The 27,311-nt window shown below is 40.3% G+C and overlaps 1 protein-coding gene across 1 annotated transcript in view; it reads left to right on the top strand.

Annotated features, from left to right (window-relative positions):
- Positions 1 to 27,311, top strand: part of PLA2R1 (phospholipase A2 receptor 1) — a 136,920-nt gene that overhangs the window by 38,347 nt on the left and 71,262 nt on the right. Inside the window, exons 5-10 of the mRNA XM_014478670.2 lie at positions 2,726 to 2,839; positions 3,326 to 3,469; positions 12,518 to 12,712; positions 13,835 to 13,992; positions 17,325 to 17,423; positions 21,373 to 21,485. Coding sequence (XP_014334156.2) covers positions 2,726 to 2,839; positions 3,326 to 3,469; positions 12,518 to 12,712; positions 13,835 to 13,992; positions 17,325 to 17,423; positions 21,373 to 21,485 — 823 coding nt within the window. The remainder of the gene's footprint in view (positions 1 to 2,725; positions 2,840 to 3,325; positions 3,470 to 12,517; positions 12,713 to 13,834; positions 13,993 to 17,324; positions 17,424 to 21,372; positions 21,486 to 27,311) is intronic.

Raw genomic sequence — 27,311 nt, 5'->3', positions numbered from 1 at the left:
AAGGGGAAGCACATTTTAAGGCTTTTGAAAGTCATTAGTACCTTCCAGAAGAATTTTAACAGATGTGTGAACAGTATATATCGGCCACTTTCTCCACAGACATACAAAAGTGGGAAATTATCATTGAAACTCAACTTGAGTGAGTCATATTGCAGGAAAAAAACATTTCCAATATCAATATTAGCCTTTAATGGTATTCATAGAAAACTTTATGCACTATTTATGAATTATAATTGTTATCTATTTTAATTGCTGGAATATCTAATAAGAGGGTTTGGACTTACTCATCAAACTTGAATAAAGATGAAATAAATAAGATATGTCAGAGACTTTGATTTAAATACCACAATTTTATGATTAGATTTTGGAGATTGTTTGGGAAAGCAGAAGTCTTTTCATAAAGATGGAAGCTTGTTTTGACTAAGGTATTTTTTAATGATGAGAATAGTCTACTGTTTCTTGTTAATTGCTGATGAACATTAGCCATGTTACAAGGAATTATACAAGCTGCCACAAATGTCAAGAAATAGCCAAAGAAATTTAAATTTGAATTTATTATTATAGAATTGTGAGCCCATTTACTTGTGAAGCTAAATAGACTATTTTTGTACTTTTAAACACAGCTTAGAAATTACACAATGATTTTCTATGTATTGTTAAAAGAGAGGTTATTCAAAATAACTCTAAGATAAGAATAATTAATACTTAAATATTTTAAGTAGGTTACTTGAAAGCATCACTTGGCACTTGCCCCAATATGAAATGTGGAAATTTCTCCATCTTATCAATCCATCTTTCATTTTCTCTCCTGTTATGATGACACCAGATAGATGATTTAATCAAATGGTGGTCTTCCCAGGTGACTCAGTGGTAAAGAATCCACCTGCAAAGCAGGAGACTCAGGTTTAATCCCTGATTTGGAAAGATCCCTTGGAGAAGGAAATGGAAACCCACTCCAGTATTTTTGCCTGGGAAATCCCATGAACAGAGGAGCTTGGTGGGCTATTGTCCACAGGGTAGCAGAGTCAGACATGACTTACCAACTAAACAACAACAACAACAAAGCTATTGGAAGGACTAACCAAACAGACATTAAGAAGAGACTCATGTTTATGCCACAGAATCTTGGAAGGGCAGGGCCCATGAATGTTATGCTATATAGTGATTTAGGGTATCTCCAAATTATAAAACACCTTTTTCTCTTTCCTTAAAGGTTTTGGTTCTAGTTTTCCACTGTTGTATTGAGATGCCCTATCACAGAAGGCTCTGCAGCCTTGTGATATGAATGCACTAATCTTTGCAACTGGGTGACCATGCAATTGATCATCCCAACTGAGACCCTTTAGAGTAAAAGGGGCTGCCATTAATACTTATTCTGGAACTACCAGCATAAGCCATGAATTTTCCAGGCAAACTGGGACAGACAGTCACCCTATTTATAACTCTTATCTGTCAGGGTCTCAGTCTCAGGCAGGGCCCCTGCATCTGGCTCAGAAGAAATTGAGTTCTGAAGCAGATAATCATAAGGGATCAATGCCCTCCTTTATAGATGACAAGATTAAATGGCAACATTTAAAAGTGTTGCAAACTTAGTTACTTTCAGTAAAGCCTCTGATACTAGTTTTTTTACCCCAAATTTTATAGCACAAGTAGCACGTGTTTATTCTAGAATAATTTTTAAAGTTCACGTACACAGGAAGAAAAAAAATCAAAGAAAATTTTCCTCTAATTCTATAATTTTGATAAGCATATTTTTCTACACAGACATGTCAATGCACATGTTTCTATGTAGCATTTATAACAAAAATGGCATTGAATTAAAAAGGAAGAGCTGTGGCACAGTAGTTAGGAGCAGAGGCCACAGGGTTGGCCTGCCAAGGAGACATTCTCCCACCTCCAGCTGAAGAAGCATTTGCACAGCTCATGGCCCTACCTGCTGCTGATTGCTCTGGATACCATGGTCCCTGGCATGATACTCTCCTCTTGGCCAGACCGCTCCCACTCCTTAACTGGGGAGCCATCTCCCTGCTTGCTTCAGCATACCTTAAATTTGAAGACTTGCCTCCCAACACTACTAATACTTAATCTGCTTTCCTCTCCCTTGCCAGATTCCTAAAAAACAAAAAAGGTCCCCTAAATTGTTCAATTTTTTAACTGTGAAATGTTTCAAGAGTGCAAAAATTATGAAAAGTGGAAAAATTATGTCTGTATGCACACATACCCATTATACAGATTTAATAGCATTTCTTCCTATTCCTCTTGTTCAGGGCCTGAGGTGGCCTCAGCATACTAGAGTCCTGAGCTTCCAGACTGAGGCCGCCAGACACACATGGCAAAAGAAGGAAGACAGAGGGGCGCTTTCTACAACTGGCCCTGGGCACTTTCTCCTTCACGCTCTAGAACCCTCAAGTGCCTGAGTTCACACAAGTCAGATGGTCTCGAATTTGTAACCATGAACTCGATGGACTGATGACCGCTGAGAGGCAGCATTCCTGGGTGCCTAGATTAAGCACTTCACAGCTGCTTCAGTGAGCCTTTAGGAAACTGCCGTGTTTCTTAGGCTGGCTTTTTTACTCTGAACCACCAGGGTGAGGTTTAGTAGCACTCAAACCCCTTTCTATCACTGATGGAGTTAATTTATGAATCCATGCTCCAGGAATAGGAAAACAAGAAATAAGTGTAATGTTAATTTTGTTTTTGAAATTCCGTATTTCTCTTATTTCAGAGCACTTGGGCAGTGAAGCAGTGGAAGTATGGATGGGTCTGAATCAGCTGGATGAAGATGCTGGTTGGCAGTGGTCTGATAGAACACCACTCAGCTATCTGAACTGGAAGCCAGGTACCTGAAGTGTTTTGTATACCTTTGACTGAGGACTCATCCCACAGCCTAAACAGCAGTATTTCGCATGTACATATACAACATGTTATTGTGAAAGTGGCTTATAAGTGTTTTTAAAGCCTGATTGAATTTCTATAAGGCATGCTTTTCCGAACAAGAAATGAAGGCCAAGAAGGTAAGCCATTTAGCCAAGGTTTCAGAAGGATTTGGGTCAAAGCCAAGATTCTAGTCAACTGTTTTAAAAATAGCAACAGATTGAAAAATCTCTGTTTACCCTAAAACAATAAAATCAACTGTTTCTATCTTTGGGAAATCATTTCATTGTCATGTCTGGACTTCAACTGCAAACTCTTAAATATACTATCTTACAGAATTTACTACATATGCCAAAGAGAAAGGTTGTCTCCTTGATGCTAAAACTACATTTCAGTATATATTAAACTGCTTTTGCTTCTAACAGTAAGTACACAAACATTGTGTTTTCAGAAATAAATTTTGAGCCATTTGTTGAATATCACTGTGGAACATTTAATGCATTTATGCCAAAGGCCTGGAAAAGTCGGGATTGTGAGTCTACCTTGCCCTACGTGTGTAAAAAATATCTAAATCCCACTGATCATGGAGTAGTTGGTGAGTGTTTCTACGTTGTTTTTATGAGTTGTTTGCTTGTCCTCTCAATATATTCAAATTCCTCTATTTTTTGCTAATAATTTATAATTTAAACTTAGCTAAAACTAGTCTTTATACAAATAAAAATGTGTAATGAGATAAGATCTGTTATTCCCAAGGCACCATGAATTTAACAAATGCATTTAGGTTTTTACTAAAAACTAAAGCAAAATAACCTAACCATAGAAAATACCTTCTCCCCTCTCTTTTTAAAAAATTGGCATTCTTACTCATTCTGCTTAGAAAAACAAGATATGCTTCCTTTTCTATTCTAGTTGAGTTTTATTTATGATTACCCTAGAAATTAAACATATAAATTAGAAAATAGTCTTATAAAATTCTTTACTTCATTGATCTCCTATCATACTCTGTATCTCTTATTAGTAATATTTTCTTCTCAAAATAACAAACAAAACTTTAAGGTGTACCTAAGACTTAAATATGACATAATTACAATCTAGTACCTGAAGCCCAGTTACTTCCATTCTTAAGATCTATTACTTCTTTTTAATTTTATGGAATTAATGTCTTAACTCAGTAAGTAGAGATAAAAATATAACCATTTTTAAAAGAATCATTACCAGCATAATTAAAAACAATTCTTTAAAAAAATTTTTTTTGTCTTTGGAAACAACAGTTCTTTTTCAGATTCTTTTCCAATATAGGTCATGACAAAATACTGAATATAGTTCCCTGTTTTATACAGTAGGTCCTTGTTCTTTATCTACTTTATATATAGTAGTGTGTATCTGTTAATCCCAGAGTTCTAATTTATCCCCTTTTTCCCCTTTAGTAATCATAAGTTTGTTTACAATGTCTGTGAGTCTATTGTCAATAAATTCATTTGTACCATTTTTTTAGGTTCCGCATATAAGTGATATCACATGAGATTTGCCTTTGCCTGACTTACCTCACTTAGCATGATAATCTCTAGGTCCATCCATGTTGTCGCAAATGGCAGTATTTCATTCATTTTATGGCTGAGTAGTATTCCATTATATATATATATATTCCATCATCACATATATGTATACATACCACATCTTCTTTATCCACTCATCTGTTGATGGACATTTAGGTTTCTTCCATGTCCTGGCTATTGTAAATAGTGCTGCTATGAACATTGGGATGCATGTATCTTTCTTAATTAGAGCTTTTGTCTTTTTTGTATATATGTCCAGGAGTGGGATTACTGGATCAAGTGGTAGTTCTATTTTTAGTTCTGTAAGGAACCTCTACAATGTTCTCCATAGTGGCTGCACCATTTACATTCCCACCAACAGTGTGGAAGTGTTCCTTCTTCTCTACACCTCCTTACAATTAAGCTTTAACTTTTATTTTCCTTTAAGTAGCTAAATCTAAAGATATATGGAATATAGGGGTGTGTAGAAGAAGCACTTCATCATTTTTTTCTCTAGAGATTTTTTTCATTATGTCAAAAATGTGCTGACATTGCTATGGCTATTATCACCCTGTCCCTCCCTCTTTTCCTTTCATTTTCTTGCCTCAATTTCTTCTGCCTTTATTTTTCTTTTTCTTATGCCCTCCTGCACATTCTCCTGCCATCCATCTTTTCTTTCATTTTATTTGCTGTCCTAATCTATTAATTGAAATCAGAAGACCAGAAATAATGGCAGTTAAGCTAAGTTTGTTTGGATTATCTGATGCTGTTTCAGGTCCAACAAATACTTTTGATGATCTCATCCAGTATCTTCAGACTGTGTATCCAGGGTCCCCTGGTTCCTTACTTGTCTCCACCTTTGCATCAATCAGAGAAGTTCCCATGTTATCTTTTTTTATCTTAACTTTTAGAGTGAAATTTAGGTTCTTTTTTTTTTTTTTAGTGGAGTGCAGTTTATTACACTGGCAGGCCCAAGGCAGAGTCTCCTCTTAGCCAAGGACCCCGACCAGCATTTGTGAAAATCTTTTATACCCCATGTGTACCAAATTCCTTGAGACTTACATAAACCAAGGAAAATACAATCCCAATAACCCCATCATTCACATGCTATGCGCTCATGTGCTCAAACAGTCAAACAATTAGCCAATAATCGATAAACCCGAGGTTACACTCTGATAGATACAGAAAAATTTATGGCCTGTCTGGAGGAAGGGGTGATTAGTGTATGTTTTCTCTTAGGCGATGAGTAACCTAGATACGATCTTCAAGGTTCCCCTGTTGGGAGGGGATCTTCTCCTTCTGTTGTTTTCATAGGCACTAAACACAGAGTTCAGAGTCCATTGGAAAGGTGGCTGAGCATGATCAGCATGAACAAGCCTAAGATGGAGTCCAGGCCCTATGAATTCCTTCTTCACTTGCTCCTTGGAAGAAAAGCTATTGTTGTAGCCACGTGTTCCAGAAAACAAACTCACTCAGAAGGACAATGCAGATAGTGGAGTGCAGTTTATTACACCGGCGGGCCCAAGGCAGAGTCTCCTCTTACCCAGGGACCCCGAGCAGTTTTTGTGAAAACCTTCTATACCCTAAGTGTACGTGCCCAAACCCACCTCCCCAAATTCCCTGAAACTAGTCTGAACAAAGGAAAAGAAAGATACAATCAAAGTTAACCCATGATTCATATGTCTAAAGCCTAGGTAGTTAACCATGGACAATTATCAATAGGCCTGTGGTCATATCCTGATAAGCATTATGGAATTTACCACTTTGTTCTGTTACAGAGATAATTAGCATATTCTTTTAGGCAATGGAGAGTCCAAGTACAAGTCCTGAGGCTCTTTTATCTGGGGGTCTGGTTTTCCATTGGTATGTCATTTCTATAGACACCAGGCACAAAGTTCAGAGTCCATTGGGAGGGTGACCATTCGTATAGCCTAATGTTCATAGCCTGGCCTAAGATGGAGTCCAGCTCTGTCTGTTTCCTCCTTCATTCCCCTCTCCTGATGCTCTTAACTCATATTATGAGCATCATTCATAAGGATATATTGAATACATTGTAAAATCCAGGGTCCACAAAGCAGAACTATCAAGGCAACTATAATAATGGTAAATATAGTTTTCTACCAATCGCCCTTCACCCAAGATAGGACCAAAGTCCAGAAAGGAATGTTTTCATTTGACATTGCTTTTACCTGGTTTTTCATGTCATCTAAAGCAGTTGATACATTACCAGATAAGTCAGGAATGTATACAGAACATTCAACCTTAATTATAGCCCAGGTCCCTCCTTGAGCAGCTGTGAGTATGTCCAGAGCCATTCTATTCTGAATTACTGCTTTTCTCATTTGGATTTGCTCTTCATTTAAGGCTTGGATGGCTTTTTTTCTATCTAGGAGGGCCTGTTTTGTGAACTTAGTCAAGGCCTCTACTTTAATCATAATGTCTGTTGTCCTTATAGAGGGTATGAATAAGGCAGCGATACCATTGAAACACAGATCTTGTCCAACTAGCATGTAAATAAGATAGATTTACCGGGGGTTGTTGTAGGTTAGGCTTTTGTTACACTGGCATTTATATCAAATGTAACCCTATGACCCGAGTCTATTGACTGTAGGTCTGGCTTACACCCAGAGAGCAGGGAAAGATTATGATTGTGTCCCAGAGAAGAGCAGAGTGGTTTAAAATCTCCTTGGTGGAGTGGTGACAGCCACCAGGGAAGTCCATCCATCACAGACAGAGGCATAGCCCCACATACCCAACAGTTGGAGGTATTGTGGAGGTTGGCCTAGGAACGTGCACGTTGATGAGGCCAATCAGCAGGAGTTGATTGTGCGGCTTCATCCTGAAGGGGCTCGTCCAGGATCTATTTTTTCCTTCTTCTTAAGGATGGTCTTAGTCTCTCTTATGAGGGTCAGCAGGGTCCCTCTGTGCAGTCCATTCAGCGTTTTTTGGGTCTGCGTGGTATGTTCTCTTCACCCTCGTATGATGGATCCAAGGGACAATACCTGCAACTTTAACTGCAGTAGGGGTAGTTAGAATAACAGTATAAGGGCCCTTCCACCAAGGGGCTAGTAAATCATGTTTCCAATCTTTGACCCATACTTGGTCACCAGGCATAATCTCATGAATCTGTTCCCCAAGGGGGAATGGCACCCTTTCTTGTACAAACTTAGTTACCCAATGTATTACCTTACCCAGTTCCATCTGCTACAAAATCCTATCCCCCCTTACCTGAGGCAAATTTGTTAACACCTGTCTTATTATGGGACGGGGCCTCCCATACACAATTTTGTACGGAGAAGACCCTTGGGACTGTGGCATCCTGAGTCTGAGCAGAGCAATCGGAAATAAGTCCATCCAGGAGCAGTCAGTCTCTATGATCCACTTGGAGAGTCTCTTTAATGGCCGGTTGGTTCATTCCACCATCTCAGAACTCTGGGCCTATATGCAGTGTGCAGTTTCCATTTGATGTTTAAAGTTTTGTTTACTTGTTGTACTAAATCAGCTACAAAAGCCGGACCATTGTCTGATCCAATGCTGGTAGGAAATCCAAATCTGGGAACTATTTCCCTAAGCAGTCACTGGGCTACTTCTGATGTTCTTTCAGTCCAGATAGGAAAAGCTTCTACCCATCCCAAGAATGTACATACCATGACCAGCAGGTAATGGTAATGTCGGTGAGGTTTCATTTCAGTGAAGTCCACTCCCAGGTGTTCAAAGGGCAACGTGCCTTTCAGCTGAATACCCGTAGGCTTTTGTCTGTGCCGAGAGGCAGCATTAACCTGTGAGCAGGTAGCATGGCCTAGGTGGGTCGCTTGGTGTGTTTGGCTTACCAGAGTGTGTGCCAGCTCCTCCGGTGCCAATAATTTGCCACTTGGCAATTCCCACCATCCCTTTTCAGTCTTGATGGCCCCTTCCACTTTGGCTAACCTGACAGCCGTTGTCCTTGTTTTATCAGGCTAGTGCCATCAGTATATAGGACCCAACTAGGATCTGGAACTTTGTGTCTTTCTTTAAAACAAACCCCAGATACCTTACCTCCTCCTTGCAGATCTGTGCCTTCTTCTTTGACACCCAGTAACCCACTCCAGTGTTATTACCTGGAGAATCCCAGGGACGGGGGAGCCTGGTGGGCTGCTGTCTATGGGGTTGCACAGAGTCAGACACGACTGAAGTGACTTAGCAACAGCAGCAGCAACCTACTTCCATCAGCAGCTGGAGCAGTGTTTTTGTCCCTTCCTAACATTTTTCCTTGGTCTCGGCAGCCAGCAGCAGGTCATCCACGTATTGTAGGAGCCAATATCCATACTCTTTTGGATGGAATGAGTCCAGGTCAGAAGCCAAGGCTTCCGCAAAGATGGCTGGAGAGTTCTTAAACCCTTGTGGGGGAGTTCAGGTGAGCCATTGTTTGGTGCCCCTGACTGGACCTTCCCATTCAAAGGCAAAGATGGGCTGTAACGCTGGGGCGAGGCGTATGCAGAAGAAGGCATCCTTGAGATCTAGGCAAGTATAAACTTTAGTCCTTGGCAGGAGGAGACTAAGTAAGGTATAGGGGTTTGGAACAGTGGGGTGTAAAGTCACAGTAGCCTCGCTGACTAGCCTGAGATCTTGTACAGGCCTATAGTCCTGTCCTTCTTCCTTTTTGACTGGCAGGATGGGAGTATTCCTAGCCGACTGGCACTCTACTAGAATGCCTGCTTGTTTCAATCTATTGATGTGGGGCAGTATGCCGGCCCAGGCCTCTATCGGTAGGGGGGTACTGGCGCTTTCTAACCGGGATGGTGCCTGGTTTGAGTTCTATTATCACTGGGGCTTGATGTTTAGCCAGCCTGGGGGGAGAGGGGGTTGTCTTCCGCCCAGACTTCAGGGAATAATTGAGTTAGCTCTCTCTCATGCTCTTCTGGCCCACCCAGTTCTTCCTTCGGAGGCTCATGCAACCTCCACTCATCTTGGGGTGATATTGAGAGAGAGAGCAAATAAGTCATAGTGTTCATCCGGAAGGTGGGCCTCTCCTAGGGAGAAAGTCACTTGTGCTCCTAGTTTGGAGAGCAAGTCTCTTCCCAACACGGGTACTGGGCACTCAGGAATGTAGAGGAATTCATGAATCACTTGGTGCCCTCCCCCCATCTGACATTTTCTGGGCTGGCAAAATGATTTAATCATCTCTTCTCCAGATACCCCAGTTACAGCGGTAGTCTTTTTGGACAGTGGTGCCACAGGCTTTGTTACTACTGACAGTTCTGTTCCTGTATCCACCATGAAGTAACTGTTTGGTCCCCCACTTTTAAGGTTACCATGGGCTCTCGGGGACCTGATATCTCTGAGCCCTGGCAGCCCTATTTAATTTCCAAGTCAGCAAGCCCCACAGCTGCGGGAGCTTCCTCTTCCTTCCTTGCCTTAGGGCATTCATTGTTCCAGTGGCCAAAACCTCAGCGCTGGGCACACTGGTTTGGCTGTAATGGGGCCCGGGGCCTCCGTTGGGACAGGTTGAAGGACTGTCCTGTCCCTGGGGCAGAGGAGGTTTTCCAGAGGGCCCGAGATAGACTTTCCCAGAGCAGCAGCTAGCATTGCAAATCTCTTGTCTGTTCTCTTTCGTTCCCTCCGGCTCTCTGGCAGAGCGCTGCTGCTGCTGCTGCCGTCTCTCCTTAATTCTAAGGTCTCCCTCCTCTGCCTGTCAGTACTCACCAGGAGAGGAGGGTATAATTTGGGCGGTTCGGCTGGAGCCAGATCCTGGAAGTGTTGGCCAGAGGCTTCTGCCACCAGGATCGGAGCCCACCGAGGTGGCGGCTCTACCACCTCCAGGAGAGCTGGCAGAGGAGCTGCGGCTGCTGCAGGAACTTCACCTGGCCCTGGATCAGGCATTAAGGTGGCCTCCGGTCCTGGTGGAGCACAGGGCCGGTGGGTGCGTCATCATCCAGTATGGGGGAGGGGCAGGTCATTCTTGTCCAAATCCTGCCAGATCCCAGAGGGAGAAGGGGGATCGGTGTGTCTTCACCTGCCGGTCAGCAAGGCCCAACCAGAACACCACGTGGTCCAAGACTATTTCTCTCTTAAAGTCCGTTCTGCCTTGGTGGGCTTGATCAGGTGCGGATGAAAACATAGATGGGTTAAATATCCCACGTCCCAGGCCGTCTCCAGAAAAGCCAATTCATGCTCACTTATGTATCCCCCTCCTTCTAGCCTGACAGTTCCGAGGGGGTCAAGAATTTCACAGCAGATGGAACACCTCCTGGGGGAGGGCAGAATATGAGCATACAAGGAAAAGTTTCCTGTCACGTGAGTGTATGTTCCTCGGTTCTTTGTCTCGTCACAACAAAGATTTGGAGCGACGGACATTAAAGCCCTCAGCGTGTCACAGCTCTCAGGTCTTGGACAGCCGTGCTACAGCTCTTAGGCAAATCAGTGTTACAGCTCCATTTTATTTAGAAGATAGCAGGAGAATCCACCCTCAAAGTGGGAGGGCATGCCAACCCAAAGACTCAAAGAGAAGAGAGTGGATGAATGCATGGAGGTGGTGGGGGAGGTAGGGGGTGGGAGGGGTGGAGAGGGGGTCGGGGGGGAGTGGGGGGTGGGTTGGGGTTGGCGGGGGCACGGAGAGAGTGAGAGAGAAATAGGTTCATATTTTTAAAGGGGTTCTGTGATTATGTTTTTAGGTTGATACTATTGATCTACCTAAATGTTCTAACATTCTTCCACTGTGATTCTAATCTCTGTTAGAGACCTAGAAGCAATTTTGAAAGAATGTCTTGTTTCCTAAATTAGCAGTGAAGTTGTTTCTAAGTTAGTGCTGAAGGGAAGCACCCAGTTGTAGGTAATGTGAAGTGAATGTCATTTAGTTGTGTCCAACTCTTTGCAACCCCATTACTGTACAGTCCATGGAATTCTCCAGGCCAGACTATTGGAGTGCGTAGCCTTTCTTTTCTCCAGGGTGTCTTCCCAACCTAGGGATCAAACCCAGGTCTCCCACATTGCGGGCAGATTCTTTACCCGCTGAGCCACAAAGGAAGCAGTTGTAGGTAATAAAGTAAAAATGCCGTCATCAGCCTGGGGGCAAGCTCCTGGAACAAGACGGTCAAAATGTGCACATACACAGCTGCCTTCCCTGCCAGTGTCAAAGGATCGTGGCATTGTTCTCCTGTAAGTCGAACCCAGAGTCCATCTGAGCCCAGAGAGACTCCAGAGGCACTCAGACTGACCCTCAAAATGAAAGCTATTATCTCTGTTCTAGAGAAAGTGGCCAGAGAATTTTGAATTCTTTTCAGCTGAGAATAAATATCTATCCCCGCACCCAGTACTGTATATAAAATCCTTTGAAAGCCATTTGTGTTTCATAATACTCCTCTTTCAGTGTAAAAAGACTTAAATGGCAGCTCCAACTGCTAAATTTTATATATTTTTAATTTAATTTTTTTTTAATTGAAGGATAATTGCTTTACAGAATTTTGTTGTTTTCTGTCAAACCTCAGCATGAATCAGCCATAGGTATACATATATCCCCTCTGTTTTGAGTCTCCCTCCCATCTCCCTCCCCATCCCACCCCTCTTGGTTGATACAGAGTCCCTGTTTGAGTTTCCTGAGCCATACAGCAAATACTCCTTGGCTATCTAGTTTATATATAGTAATGTAAGTTTCCATGTTACTCTTTCCATACATCTCACCCTCTCCTCCCCTCTCCCAATGTCCATAAGTCTGTTTTCTATGTCTGTTTCTCCATTGCTGCCATATAAATAAATTCTTCAGTACCGTTTTTCTAGATTCTATATATATGTGTTAGAATATGATATTTATCATACAACCTAAGGGAGAGTCAGGGTATTCTGACTCTCGCTTAGGCTGTAATATCTTACCAAGTCTGCTTAACCTCTTTGTGCCTTAGCTCATCTGGAAAATAAAGCACTGAGGTCCATTAGACCCTAGATCTAGATCACAGTTGGGATCCCTCTCAAGTCTGAAGACCTAGAAGGATATCGTTTATATGTTATTGTATCATATGCTTCTGTTTTTCAAGTTTTAAAAATAATCACATATTGATGGTGATTTATATTGTGGGTAATAAGTAATGTCAAAATAATTGTGGAAAGTGACATTGTGTTTTTGTTGGTTCAAAAAGAAAATGATGCTTGGAAATACTATGCTACCCACTGTGAGCCTGGCTGGAATCCCCACAATCGTAATTGCTATAAACTGCAGAAAGAAAAAAAGACCTGGAATGAGGCTTTGCAGTCTTGCCAGTCCAACAACAGTGTATTAACAGACATAACTTCGTTAGCAGAAGTGGAGTTTCTTGTAACCCTCCTTGGAGATGGTGAGTGCCAAGTGTCTTTGGTTTAAGAGGTATATACATAGTAACGCTCTTTATTAGTAAAGTTGACAAGAAATTAAACTATTTTAAAGTGATTCTTTATGGCACATACATCTGAAATTTCCAAATAATATCCAGGCATGCAAATTCATTGAATTTTTACATAATACATATTAATAAACTTTGTAATATCTCACATATGCCAGATAAATTTGATGATAGGGGTTTGGGGGTTTTCTTTAAAGAGGAAAGGTAATTTCCTGAAACTTCTAATTTAAAAAACTTGAACCTGTAACTTACTATAGTGGGTATTAGATAGCAGTAATGTGCTGTGGCCATGTAATCCAAGCAATAAAGGAAGTTCCTAACAAAATCATTGAAATCATTGGCTTCGAGTAAATTGTTTTTAGTGGAAAGAATCCTCAGCATCTACTTTTATGGCCGTTTTAATGTTAGTTTTTAGTTTGGAGTGAAAACCAAACTCTTTCTGTCATTGTTCCTCACTCTGCACTGGGATTGAAAGAATCCTGTGGCTGCCTCCATCTCAACAAGTCACTGGACACTCTCCCAGCCACCAATGGTCTCTTCAACTCACCTAGACTGGCAAGCTTTATTTTATTTACTTTTCAAGACACCTCATTCTCCCATTCAATGCTTCTAAGAGTTTCTGCTCTTTTTTTTTTTCCTGGTCAAAAGGAAAAAAAAAAAAAAAGTAAAGCTAGACATTATTAAAAGTTTTATTTTTTTAAGTGCCTTTTCTTAATTCAATCAACCTTCCTATTTTCTCTTTTTAGAGTATAAGAAAAACAAGACTTTTCAGACTTACTTTCCATACTGTAGCACAAACAAACTGGTTCCAGGAATCTGACTAGCTCAAGCTTTGTCCTTGCACGACTTTCGCTGTCAGTCTGCCTCACTCATAAGCCTATATTGAGCAGATATGGATAGATGAATGGGAGAAAAGTTTAAGCAGGTGTTTTATAGCAAAACTTTAAACAGGTTTCATTCCATGAAGAAACAAAGGAGCAATCACATGCAAAGTGGTATATATTGGTAACAGCCCCTGTGTTACTGCCTTTGCAGATACTAGGATTCTTGTAAGTAATTTACGTTAATCTCTTGCAGAAAATGCATCAGAAACATGGATTGGTTTGAGCAGCCATAAAATTCCAGTTTCCTTTGAGTGGTCTAATGGCTCCTCGGTCACCTTTACTAACTGGCACACACTTGAGCCCCACATTTTTCCAAATAGAAGCCAGTTGTGTGTCTCAGCAGAGCAATCTGTAAGTTGACTCGTTGTTCCATGCTCACTTCGCTGAACTTGTATTGAGAGCCACTGGGGCCAGGGACGGGTTGTGGCAGAGACGAACACAGACACAGCGCCTCCTCCCCCTGGGGCTTCCACACTAGGCAGGAAAACACACACACACACTGAAAGCACACGCTGGCTGCAGTTGTGATGATCGCTCTGAGGACATGGGGTCAAGAGAATGAGGAATTTGGGTCGGGACAGCTTCTTCAGACAGGACAGTCAATGCAAGTTCTCTGAAGAGGTGACATTTAATATAGGACCTGAAGAACAAAAATGTCTCTGGAAGAGCAGGAGAACATTTCAGGCAGGAGACCCCAAAGGCAGGCCAAGGCTTGCCTTGTCTGGTAATCAAAACAGAGACCTGGGTAGTACGGCGGTATGAATGGTGAAAGGTGGTAGGGGATGGAGCAGGAAGAATGAGAAAATGTGAGGCTTATAGGCCTGGGATAGGACCCACTAAAAGGCTTCATGGAGGTGAAGGCATGATCTGATTTACATTTTTTTTTTTTACAAAATTAAAAAGACTTTATTGGAAAATACAAATATTTGAATACATTTAAAATAAGTGTAGATTCATGACAATATTTCACAAATAACTGATTTTATTTTGTGGCCTATACCTAAGCCCTGTCTTTGCAGTCTTTGGTTTGAAGTATCATATATATATATATATATTATTTTTTTTTTTTTTTTTGGCTTGTGGATTCACCTCCTCAGTTGACATCACACTCTTTCTTTCTTTCTTTCTTTTTTCAGTTTTAATTATTTTTTACTTTACAATATTGTATTGGTTTTGCCATACATTGACATGAATCCGGCATGGGTATACATGTGTTCCCCATCCTGAACCCCGCTCCCACCTCCCTCCCCATGGTTTACATTTTAAGAGTAACTGTGGCTGCTCCACAGAGAACTGATTGGTGGTTTAGTCACTAAGTCGTGTCCACCTCTTGCGACCCCGTGGACTGTAGCCTGTCAGGTTCCTCTGTCCATGGAGTTCTCCAGGCAAGAATATTGCAGTAGGTTTCCATTTCCTTCTCCAAGAGATCTTCCTGACCCAGGGATTGAACCCGGGTCTCGTGCACTGCAGTTTCTTTACTGACTGAGCTACCAGGGAAGCCCCAGAGAACTGATCGGAGAAAGATACAACGGAAGAAGAAAGACTGGTTTGGAGGCTCTTCTTGTGGTTGAATTAGGGCAGTGAATGTGGAGGCAAAAAGACAGATTCAAGGATCCTCTGTAAGACAGGAATTGTTGCTAAAATAGATGTAGAGGTGACAGAGAGGTAGGTTTTTGGCTTGAACACCCACCGTTCGGTGGATGGTAGCACCATTGATCGCCTGGGTGAAGATGAAGGGAAGAACCAGGGAGCCAGGAAATTACTCTGATGGTTTTTAAACTCCATTATCTTCTTAACATAAAAGGATTTCAACACTGTGTGTAACCTCTGAAAATTGTGAATTGATGGAAAATCTTGTTCTTTTCCTCAACATGAATGAAATGGTCCCAGTAACCTTAACATCACACTTATCCTTACTCTAGTCTCTCATTTATCTAAAACCTCTGATTATACAGAATTCGTTTAATCTCAAGCTATTTGACAGTGTTTTTCAAAGTATGTTTAGAATAGACTTAATCTCTTTGATCAGATGGCTGCTGAACTCACTGGTGGAGTTTTAGGAGGTAACTGGGATCTAAGCAGTTTACTAAATGTTACTTAAGTAGCTTCACAAGATGACTGTGCCAGCCAAACATAGGAAATGCCTAAGCACTTATTCTTATGACACATTCCATGTTGTAACTTTCAAGGCTGTCACAAGTACATGCAGTTACAATGATAGTGCTCAGGCAGTGTTTCAGGGTCACACTTGGTGGAGGCGATGACCTCTCTAAGTGTTTGCTTGGGTCTAACTCTCCTGAAAGCCACTATAGTATTTGAGGTTTTATTGGTTTATTAGTTTTGATATAATTAAAGGTGACCTTAATTTCCTATTGACATTCTCCTTTTTCATTTGACAGACCTGAGTATTTCACTTAGCATATTCACAGAACAGGAGCGAATTTGGACAGAGAAATTATTCTTAAGAGAGAAAAGATAGGTTCTAACATCACTGGATGTGTCAGGACCATGCTGCTGTAAGTGTGGTATTTTGTGGCCCCCTTTTAGCAACTTGGTAGCTGCTAAAATAGTAGATACATAAAAAGTAACATTCATTTCTTTGAAGTTGAGCTCAATATGAATGTAATTATTATAATTAACTATTTACCTAAACATGGTTGATACCTCAATTTGAATCTGAGAGCCTAGGAAACAATTCATTCATCTGTCCATGAAACAGTTATTAAGCAACTACAGTGTGCCTGACACCATCTTAGAGCTGAATGGTTTGCTGGAGACTCCATGGGAATGAGCTACAAAGCTGCTTTTATGGGTTACGTTGTCACCCTCTGACGTGGTATGTTTCTGAGGGTCATGGAAGAGCTGTCTATTCACCTAAATCCTTGCATGCCTGAGACACTAAAATTTCAACTGTGCGGTTTTAGTCTAAAGGTCTGACTGGTGTTAAAATAAAAAATCTCTTGACAGAATAAAATTTTAATCAGTTAGCAGTTATTGTATTTCATTATTAATGAAGGATATGAGAACAGCCTTCAGTAGAACTAAGAAAAGGCATGCAGGCAGCAGCCTATTATTAAAAGAGGAAATGGAGTGGCGCTTTGGAAAATTCATGAAGAAGGGTATCTGGGGTTGAACATGAAGTTCAGCTATGATAATGTTATCTAAAGTTATTCACGGTGCCTTCCAGGCATTTCCCCAGCATCAGGGAAGCCCCAAAGCATTCAGTTTAACACCTAGAAGTGATTGGAGAGAAGCAGCAGTATTATCACTTGGTCAGGGAACTAGTTTCATCCAAGTGGTTCTCAAATTGTGGCCCCCCCAGACCAGCAGCATCAATATCACCAAAAAACTTGTTAGAAATGCAAATTCTCAGGTCCCACCTAACTTACTGAACGAGACACATGGATCCCAATCATCTGTGTTTTAATAACCCAGGTAATTTTGGTGCACACAAAAGACTGAGAATCACTACCTATCCCATCTTTTAAAAACAAAAACTGAGATCAGCTTAATGTAAAAGCCAAACCTCCCTCTCATATGTCGGGAATCAACCCAAGATCCTAACACATTATGCCATGCTGAAACACGCATTATTAATCATATTTCAATCCAAAATAATTAATGCTGACTATGATCATCAGTAATGGAGTGCATTCATTCATCCTGTATCATTTTCCTCCTAGGAGGGACACTGGAAAGTTAAAAATTGCGAAGAAACACTTTTTTACCTTTGTAAGAAAACAGGCCTTGTCCTTTCTGACACTGAATCAGGCTGTCAAAAGGTAAGAGCTGTGAACACTGCAGGGACTTCATAACTAGAATGATTTATCCACCATCAAATTAAAGTGAATCTCTTTTTCCTGCCTTGGCTCCCTTTTTCCTCTTTCCCCTTTCTCCCTTCCTTCCTGCTTTCCTTCCCTCCTTTTTTTTCTGAATGGGCTATTGCAACAAATCAGACAATTATCAGCTAGGACCTCTCAAAGGATTTACAGCTCTGTGAAGGATTGTCTTAGTATCCTCTTCCACCCAAGACAGCTTTTCTTTAATCTTTACAAACAATGCTGTCCTGTGATGCCCTGTCTCACATGTGGCTTTCATTGTCTTCCAATGAAGACTATCAGAGTGAAAGCAAAAGCATTCCTTTAAGTCAGAGTGACCTTCTGCACTCACAGTTCTGCCTTCTTTTTCACTTTTCTTAAACTTGAATAATTGAATAAAATACAATAACAAAGAGAAATGTATGTCTGCAATATATTATTACAATATTATACATCACATTATATTATTAAAATATATTTACTATAAAATATTCTTAAACGTTACAAATAGTTATTTATTAATAAATATCAGCATATTTATTAATATATAATAGAATGCATTTATTATTATTTATGTGTGCACTCAGTCGTGTCTGACTTTTTGCAATCCCACGAACTGTAGCTCCAGGCTCCTCTGTCCATGGAATTTTCCAGGCAAGAATACTGGAGTGGGTTGCCATTTCCTACTCAAGGGGATCTTCCAACCCAGGGCTCAAACCCATGTCTCTTGCGTCTCCTGCATTGGCAGGTGCGTTCTTTAACACTGTGCCACTTGGGAAGCCCCCCGTATATTATTTAGGAAAAAGATAAAAATATTTTTAAGTAATAAACTATTTTTGGTACTTGAACTATTTTCAGTACTTAAAAAAAAATAAAAACATACTTAATACTTTAGGTTTAAACTTTAAAGACAGAAAATAAATGTTCTGTTTTAAATTTCTTAAAGTACATTCAATATTCTGTAGTAAGGTACCAAAAATTTACCTATCAGTATCCTTAGCACACGTGTTCTCTCTTTGTGTGTCTCTCTGTATCTCTGTTTCTCTCTCACATGCACACACACCTAAAAATTCTGAATTTAACTATTCGAGATTTTTATTCTGTGAATCTCAAAATGTTCACAAATCTGGTTCTTATGCAGTTCTCTTCTAATTATTTTCTCTTCTAATCCAATTCCAATTAAATGATGAACCATCTCTCCAGAAATTGCATTTAATTCATTAATCAATGTATAAGTATATTAATCACTCTTCATACATTAGCTGAACGACATATGTGCCATAGCTGACATGTGACCAAACATTTGTCCTAATGACTACAATTCCTGAATTAGTTATAGCTGATCTCTAATCTCTATCTTGGAGAAGGAAATGGCAACCCACTCCAGTGTTCTTGCCTGGAGAATCCCAGGGACGGGGAGCCTGGAGGGCTGCCGTCTATGGGGTCACACAGAGTCGGACACGACTAAAGTGACTTAGCAGAGCAGAGCAATCTCTATCTGATTAGAAATATTGAAAAAAATCTGTTTTACAATGGCTTTCAAGGCAACTCAACTGTTTAATTTGTGTTGAAAGAGTAATTAACTTCTTACCTGGCAGAAACAGTTGATGTTCTGTTTAAACTTTCATACACTGCTTTCCTCTTTCTGACCAGCATTACCAATATTTAAGGATTCTGAGTTCAGAGCCAGTTTTTAAATTTTATGGCAAAATTTAATTAATTTCTTTATGCACCTACCTACAAATATAGATTTGAAAGTTCTTTTCTTTTAGCTAATTGCTTTAATGCAATTCTCTCAACAGTCTGCACATGCAAAATCCCTCATAAAATGTCTTGATAATTTCATAGCAGAAATTTAACGAGATTTTTATTCCCATCTGAGTTACTTTTAGGGAACTTGGTAATAAGAACAATTGTTTCAGTATTGTCAACATCATCATTTCATTTAAAATGAAATGCCACCTCATGGACAAAGGATATTCACAAATACAATCAATTATTCTTCCCACTTTCATTGTGTGGACAAAGGCTTGTGGCAAAGAGCCTTTGTTTTTCTGGTTATTATTATGCCACATTCCACCCCCCTCCCATTTTCTTAGAGCCTGTTCAGTTCTTGGTTGTGTTTTGGTTTGTTTATTTTTCTAAACAGCCTATGATCTAAAAACCACTAATGAGTAAGGAGGACTATGTCAGAAAGGTCAAATTGTCAGCCTTCTTCCTCCTGTCCTTCCAAATACCAAAGCAGCCTAACCTCCCTGCCCCCACTGGAGTGATCCATGGAGGGGCTCTGGCTGGCTGTCGCTGTCAATTACATGGAGAAGACTGAGAAGAGAAGTTAAGGGAATAAGTTCTGAGCACATCCTGGCCGGCTAGATGTGGCACTGCTGTGTGATCCATACCTCATTTAATAATGTTTTGAACTAAAATGGCTTATTTCTAAAATAAGATTTTTCCCTCATTTAATGCAACATCAAGACCTTTACCGAGTAGTATGGCAGAAATCATTTTATATATGGTTGATATCTGGCAAGCATTGGTGTGACACAAAATGAAGTGTATTTTAAAACTGGTGAATACATAAAAATAGATTGATAGAAGGGATGTGATTTTATAATATTGGAAGAAAAATAACTAAAATAGCTTGGTTGAAGTATAGAAGACTAATGAATCTGTCAGAGAAAGCAATAGCACCCCACTCCGGTACTCTTGCCTGGAAAATCCCATGGACGGAGAGGCCTGGTGGCTGCAGTCCATGGGGTCGCTAGGAGTCGGACACGACTGAGCGACTTCACTTTCACTTTTCACTTTCATGCATTGGAGAAGGAAATGGCAACCCACTCCAGTGTTCTTGCCTGGAGAATCCCAGGGACAGTGGAGCCTGGTGGGCTGCCGTCTGTGGGGTCGCACAGAGTTGGACACGACTGAAGCGACTTAGCAGTAGCAGCAGCAGCAATGAATCTGTGTCTCCTGTATCATATGCTTTTAAAGAATAAGCCACCCTTCTTCACTCCCAGGACTGAGCCATACACATTTGTCATTTGACAAAGCTTGTTTGCTTTCTCTGTAAATGGGTTGATTTAGCCATTTGATTTAGGAATAATCTTCACCAAAAAAGTATTTTAGCCAGTATCTATTTGGAAGCTTGATGACCCAGTTAAGACCATCCTGGATTGCACCAAAATTAGATTCCAAACCAGCTTATCCATTAGTCTGACTTTATTTGAGTCCCTAATCTCAGTGAATCTCAGTAGGATAACATGAAATAAGCAATATGCAAGAAACTTGAAAAAAAATACAGTACACTCTTACCTAGATCATATGTCCTCTTTGCTCATACTGAGCTCCTGGCTCTATTCTAGGGTTTCTGCTGACAGTGTCTTCCTTTGATTCTCAGAACAACTCCATGGATACTATTATTATCCCTATATACAGAGGGGAAAACTGAGACATGGAGGGATTAAATAAGGCCACATGATAGTGGAACCAGAATTCAAATCTTTGCATTTTGTCCTCAAAGCCAACACTTCTGACTTTTGGCATGCTGCAGGAAATAATTACATGAAATCCTATAAGTCTGAACAGACTGTGTGTGCGTGCACGTGTGTGTGTGTGTGTGTGTGTGTGTGTGTGTGTGTTTGAGAGAGAGCGATCTCGCGTAAACGTCCTTTTATTTCCATTTGGCATAAAGATTTTAAATCAGTTCATTAGGCTTTAAGATTAATTAAATAAATGTAAAAGTGGCTGTAGCTAATGGCCTTACCATTAGAAAGATATCAAAGACATCAAGACAAACATTCAAGTCTTAAGTTTTGAGTGGGTCAGAGAAAAAAGAGGTAAATGAGAGTACACTGAAAAATATTTTACTATTCAACTAAATCAGTTGTGTCTTTAATTTTCCTTTTCCTTGTTTAAGGGATGGGAGAGACATGGTAAATTCTGTTACAAAATTGACACCGTCCTTCGAAGCTTTGACCATGCCTCCAGTGGTTACTACTGTCCTCCTGCGCTTATAACCATTACAAGCAGGTAAAATTGAAATTTTCTATCAGAAACATACTGCTTTTTTGACATAAGGGCTCTTGGAATGATAAAATGTAACCACAATCAGTAACTTGTGAAAATCTAAAATGTACCATGCAATAGAATATTAAATTATTTAAATTATTGATTTAGATGAATTTAAACCATACAATGTTATTCTTAAATTGATTTTTGAGGAACAAATAGTAATAAATCTTTCCATGAAGATTTATTATCTAGCTATGCTAATATACTCAGTTGTATGTATATTTTATCTAAGTGCCTATAATAGGCAAGAAATATGTTATTTAAATATGAAGTATTTTTTACCATAATGTATGTATCATGTGGGTTTTTTTTTTTTAATAACAAAAGTAAGTAAAACTGTAGAGGATTTTCAAATGCTTCTCTATTGCTTCTCTGGTCTGTGTTTGTTTAGATTTCTCTGTGCACAGATGTCTTCTCCACACAGAGACACTATGCTCTTTTCACACTCCATACAATGTGCAACGTGCTGCAGATGAGTAGCAGGAGATAAAAGTACCAACATCAGAAGTGACCTCAGTGTCACTATCAATGCCAGGAGGACAGTGAGAGCTGGGACACTGACTCCTCCAGGCAGAAGATAGAAGCAAGGCGGAACTCTTCAGTGGTTCCACAGGAAACTATACCCACCGACCTAGTTACTTGCTTTTCTCCCGAGGTCATTGCCTTTAAAAATATCCGTTGAAGACCAGGAAACAGAACAACTGATGCTCTGGTTTTATCTAGAGACCCTTCATATGCAGGTCTAAACTGTAGGAGGAATTCTAGGTGCTTTCTCTGTTCACCCCACATGGGAAGTCAACATTCAAAGCCATCAGTATTTCTTTTTTTTTTTTTCTTAAATATTTATTTATTTATTTGACTGCACTGGGTCTTAGTTGCAGCATGTGGGATCTAGTTTCCTGATCAGCGATCAGATCCAGCCCCCCTGGATTGACAGCACAGTCTTAGCTACTGGACTACCAAAGAAGCCCTTTCTCCTCTCACCTCTTACCTTCTTTCCCAGTCTTCCCTCCAAACGAATGCACAAGAGTGCAGACACACACACACACACACAGGAACAGACTGACAGCATTTGGCAAAATATATCGCCTGATGAAACATTTGGTACTCAGGAGACCCTTTTATGGGGTACAGCACCACCCCTGATGTATCTCAGTGTTGTTTTTAGTTCTGCTTTTCTCCTTCCCAGAATAGCTACCAAGGCAGAAGGAAGTCTTTATCCTTAGCCTTGTTCAGTCCACTCACAAGTTTATGAGACAGCCTTGGGCCGAAAGTCCTCCAGCCAGTAAGTCAGCACTGGGCTTTATTCAGGAGCTTGACCAACGAAGTTATGCTCTTTCAATAATTATGTTTTTCACTGAAGAAAAAGGTCTAATTATTTCACCTCTTTTTATATCTTATTCTTCCATTTTTGTATCTATCACACACCTGGCACTGTGTTAATTACTTTTCATATGTTATCTGACCATGCAAAAAGTCAACAGTCAAGAGTTTATTAGAAAATTACTTATTGACGATCCATATTGTGGGAGGCATCATATTAAACACCAGCATGCTATACAAAAAAATAAGTAAAAATAAAAGGCACCACTTGCAGGCCAGCAGCTAAAGAGTTTGAACATAGATGCCTGAAACAAGTGAAGAAAGTGAAGTAACGCAATAAATGGATAAACTCAAAGTGACATTACGGATAACTCACAGTGCCAAAGTAGCCCAAGTAAGGCAGAAATCTGTTAGAATTCAAACACTGCATTTCGAATTGAACCTTTTGGGGACCTCATGCAAAGGGCAGAAAGTGTCTGCGAAAAAAACATACTCTGTTTCATTTCCTCCAAATCTGGATACAGGGGTATGTTGTGAATACTATAAATTTTTTCTCTGATAAACTATTCAATAGCCAAAGCTAATCTATAGTCCAACCCTAGAGCAGATCCAGATTCAGATGCATTTGTTTCCATCCCCTCCTTGACCTCTTAGTTCCCTCAGGTGACCTTTCGCTGGCATGCTACTCAGTCACCAGTCAACCCCCCGATGTACTACATGTTAATTCCAATGAGCCAGCCCTCCCAGGTAGCTTACGTGCATGCACACTGCCCTGCAAACATGTCTATATCCAAAGCAGTGACTCCAACATGGGACATGGGAGTTGAGGAGAGCGAGGGTCTCACGCTCTTGATTTTTATTCACTCAGTTCAATTCAGTTCAGTCGCTCAGTTGTGTCCGACTCTTTGCGACCCCATGAATTGCAGCACACCAGGCCTCCCTGTCCATCACCAACTCCCAGAATTCACTCAGACTCACATCCATCCAGTCAGTGATGCCATCCAGCCATCTCATCCCTCTGTCGTCCCCTACTCCTCCTGCCCACAATCCCTCCCAGCATCAGAGTCTTTTCCAATGAGTCAACTCTTCGCATGAGGTGGCCAAAGTACTGGAGTTTCAGCTTTAGCATCATTCCTTCCAAAGAAATCCCAGGGCTGATTCACTCAGACCTTATCAGTTAAGAAATGAAGATCCACACCACACCGTTCTTTAGTGTTGTTGCCCTGAGTCTTCGTGGCTAGTGGGCTTTCTCTAGCTGCAGAGAGCTGGGGTTACTCTCTAGCTGCGATGTGCTCTCGGGCTCTAGAGCCCTGGCTCAGTAGTTGTGATGCACGGGCTTAGTTGCCCTGTGGCGTGTAGGATATTCCCGGATCAGGGATCAAACTTTGTGTCTCCTGCACTGGAACACAGATTCTTATCCACTGAACCACCAGGGAAGTCCACCATACTGTTCTCTGAATAACAATACACTTTTGAATATTTTTCAACAGCATGTTTTGTCTGAGAAGGTTGGGCAGTAGATGGACTGTCTCCTCCGAGTATCCACTAGCAGCCTGGGTAATCATTTTCTTCCATTACTGATTTCCTGTTTGAGTTAAGACACTCCTGTCACTCACTGGTACCCAAGCTTGTAGTTGCTAATTGATTTTCCACTCTTCTGCACAATTGAGTGACAGATTTGATGGGCACAATTAGAACCACCTGCTACAAATTACGTATTTCTTTTGTTATCGGGCAACTGCTCCTGGTTTAGGACTTTTAACACTTTGTAGAATAGAGAGGGGAAGAAAAATGAATCCTTACTGCTGAATAACAGAATTTTATTTGCTTGCTGTTACAAAAATTTCTGAGGCCTGGCCACTTTGCTTTCAGAGAGACCACATATGCAAAACTTGAGTTCTAAAGTTACCTTGGATAATTGTCTGCTGCTTGTGCTGCTGCTAAGTCACTTCAGTCGTGTCTGACTCTATGTGACCCCATAGATGGCGGCCCACCAGGCTCCCCCGTCCCTGGGGTTCTCCAGGCAAGAACACTGGAGTGGGTTGCCATTTCCTTCTCCAATGCATGAAAGTGAAAAGTGAAAGGGAAGTTGCTCAGTCGTGTCCGACTCTTGGCGACCCCATGGACTGCAGCCCACCAGGCTCCTCCGTCCATGGGATTTTCCAGGCAAGAGTACTGGAGTGGGGTGCCATTGCCTTCTCCAGGATAATTGTCTAAATGCATATATATCTAAATGCATATATATCTATACCTTGAATCCATCAGCCATGGAATATTTTGTACAAAATAATCCAAAACACATTCGATTTTGACAGTTTTTCCCAAAGTGAGAAATGATGCAATATCTCATTTTCTCCTAAATTTAAATATGCATTATTTGCAAGCATTTTTACAGTCCTGCAATATTCTTGCAACCACAATATCCTCCAAACACTTTTACAGTTAACTTTTGTGTGTGGCAAAATATACATAATATAAAGCTTTATCAATTTAACCATTTTAAGTGTATGGTTCAGTGGCATTAAGTACATTTATTTTATTACACAATCATCACCACCGTCCAGCTCCAGAATATTTTTCATCTTCCCAAACTGAAATTTTGTATTCACTAAACACTAACTCCCCATTTCCCCTATCCCCAGCCTTTAGCAACCACCATTCTACTTTCTGTCTCTATGAAGTTGGCTGCTCTAGTTACCTCATAACTGGAACCACACAGTGGTTGTCCAGTTGTGCCTGGTTTATTTCACTTAGCCTAATGTCCCCTGTTGTTGTTTAGTTGCTAAGCTGTGGCTGACTTAGTAACCCCATGGACTGTAGCCCACCAGGCTCCTCTGTCCATAGGATTTCCCAGACAAAGGTAGGAGTGGGTTGACATTTCCTTCTCCGGGGCATCTTCTCAACTCAGGGATCGAACCCACATCTTCTGCATTGCAGGAAGATTCTTAACCACTGAGCCACCAGGGAAATCCATAATGGCTTCTAGGTTGCTCCATATTATAGCATGTGTCAGAATTTTTTTCTTTTTGAAAGCTGAAAAACATTCCATAGTATGTATATTCTACATTTTGTTTGCCCATCCAACCACTGGTAGAAAAAAGATGCTTCTATTTTTGACTACTGTCAACAACGCTGCTGTGAATATGGATGTCCAAGTGTCACGTAACTCCCTGCTTTCAATTACTTTGGGTTATACACCCAGAAGTGGAACTTCTGGATCATATACTAATTCTATGTTTAAGTTTTTGAGGAATACCCATACTGTTTTCCATGGGAGCTTCATTTTACATTCCCACCAGCAATGCACAAGAATTCCAGTTCCTCTACATCCTGACAAAAGCTTGTTATTTTCTGTTTTTACATAATAGTCATCCTAATGAGTGTGATGGGACCAGATGCCATGATCTTCATTTTTTGAATGTTGAGCTTTAAGCCAACTTTTTCACTCTCCTCTTTCACTCTCATCAAGAGGCTTTTTAGTTCCTCTTCACTTTCCGCCATAATGAGTGTGAAGTAGTATCTCATTGTGGTTTTGATTTGCATTTTCCTAATGATTAGTGATGCTGAGCATCTTTTCATGTGCTTATTGACAGTTTATATCTCCTTTGGAGAACCATCTATTCAAGTCTTTTATTCATTTTTGAATTAGAGTGTTTGTTTTCTGTCATTGATTTGTAGTTCTTTATATACTCTGGATATTAATTGCTTATCAGATACATAATTTGCAAATACTTTCTCCTATTTGTGGGTTGCCGTTTATTCTGTTGAATTGTCCTTTCATGCGTAAAAGTTTAAATTTTACTAAGTCCAATTTATTCTTTCTTATTTAGTGGCCTGTGCTTTTTAGTGTTTTATCCAAGAAATTACTACTATACTCAATGTCATGAAAAAATTTCCCCTATGCTTTCTTCTAAGAATTTTAGTTTTAGCTCATATGTTTAGGTCTTTGATCCACTATGTAAATGGTGTAGGCTAAGAGTCCAGCTACATTATTTTGTAGGTGGATACCCACTTTTCCTAACATTGTTATTGAAAAGACTGTCCTTTCCTCAATGAATGGTCTTGGCAACCTTGTGAAAAATCATTTGACCATACATGCAATGGTTTATTTCTAGATTCTCTATTCTGTTCCATTGCTCTGTATGTCTGTCTTTATGCCAGTATCACACTGTTTTGATTACTGTATTTTTAGTAAGTTTTGAAATCAAGTATAAGGTCTTCAACTTTGTTCTTCTTTTTCATGTTTGTTTTTGCTCTTTGAAGAGATTGTGTTTGAGATTCTATATGAATTTTAAGATGGATTTTCTATTTCTGTAAAAGATAAATCAGAATTTTTGACAGGGATTGCATTCAATCTGTAGGTCACCTTGGATAGAATGGCCATTTTAACAATAAGTCTTCCAAACCATGAAGATGGAATGTCTTTCCATTTATTTGTGTCTTCTTTAATTTTGTCATTTT

The sequence above is a fragment of the Bos mutus genome, chromosome 2, assembly GCF_027580195.1.
Source record: "Bos mutus isolate GX-2022 chromosome 2, NWIPB_WYAK_1.1, whole genome shotgun sequence".
NCBI classification, from domain to species: Eukaryota; Metazoa; Chordata; class Mammalia; order Artiodactyla; family Bovidae; genus Bos; species Bos mutus.
The sequence above is the reverse complement of the archived record's forward strand: the minus strand, read 5'-3'. Positions and strand labels throughout refer to the sequence as shown.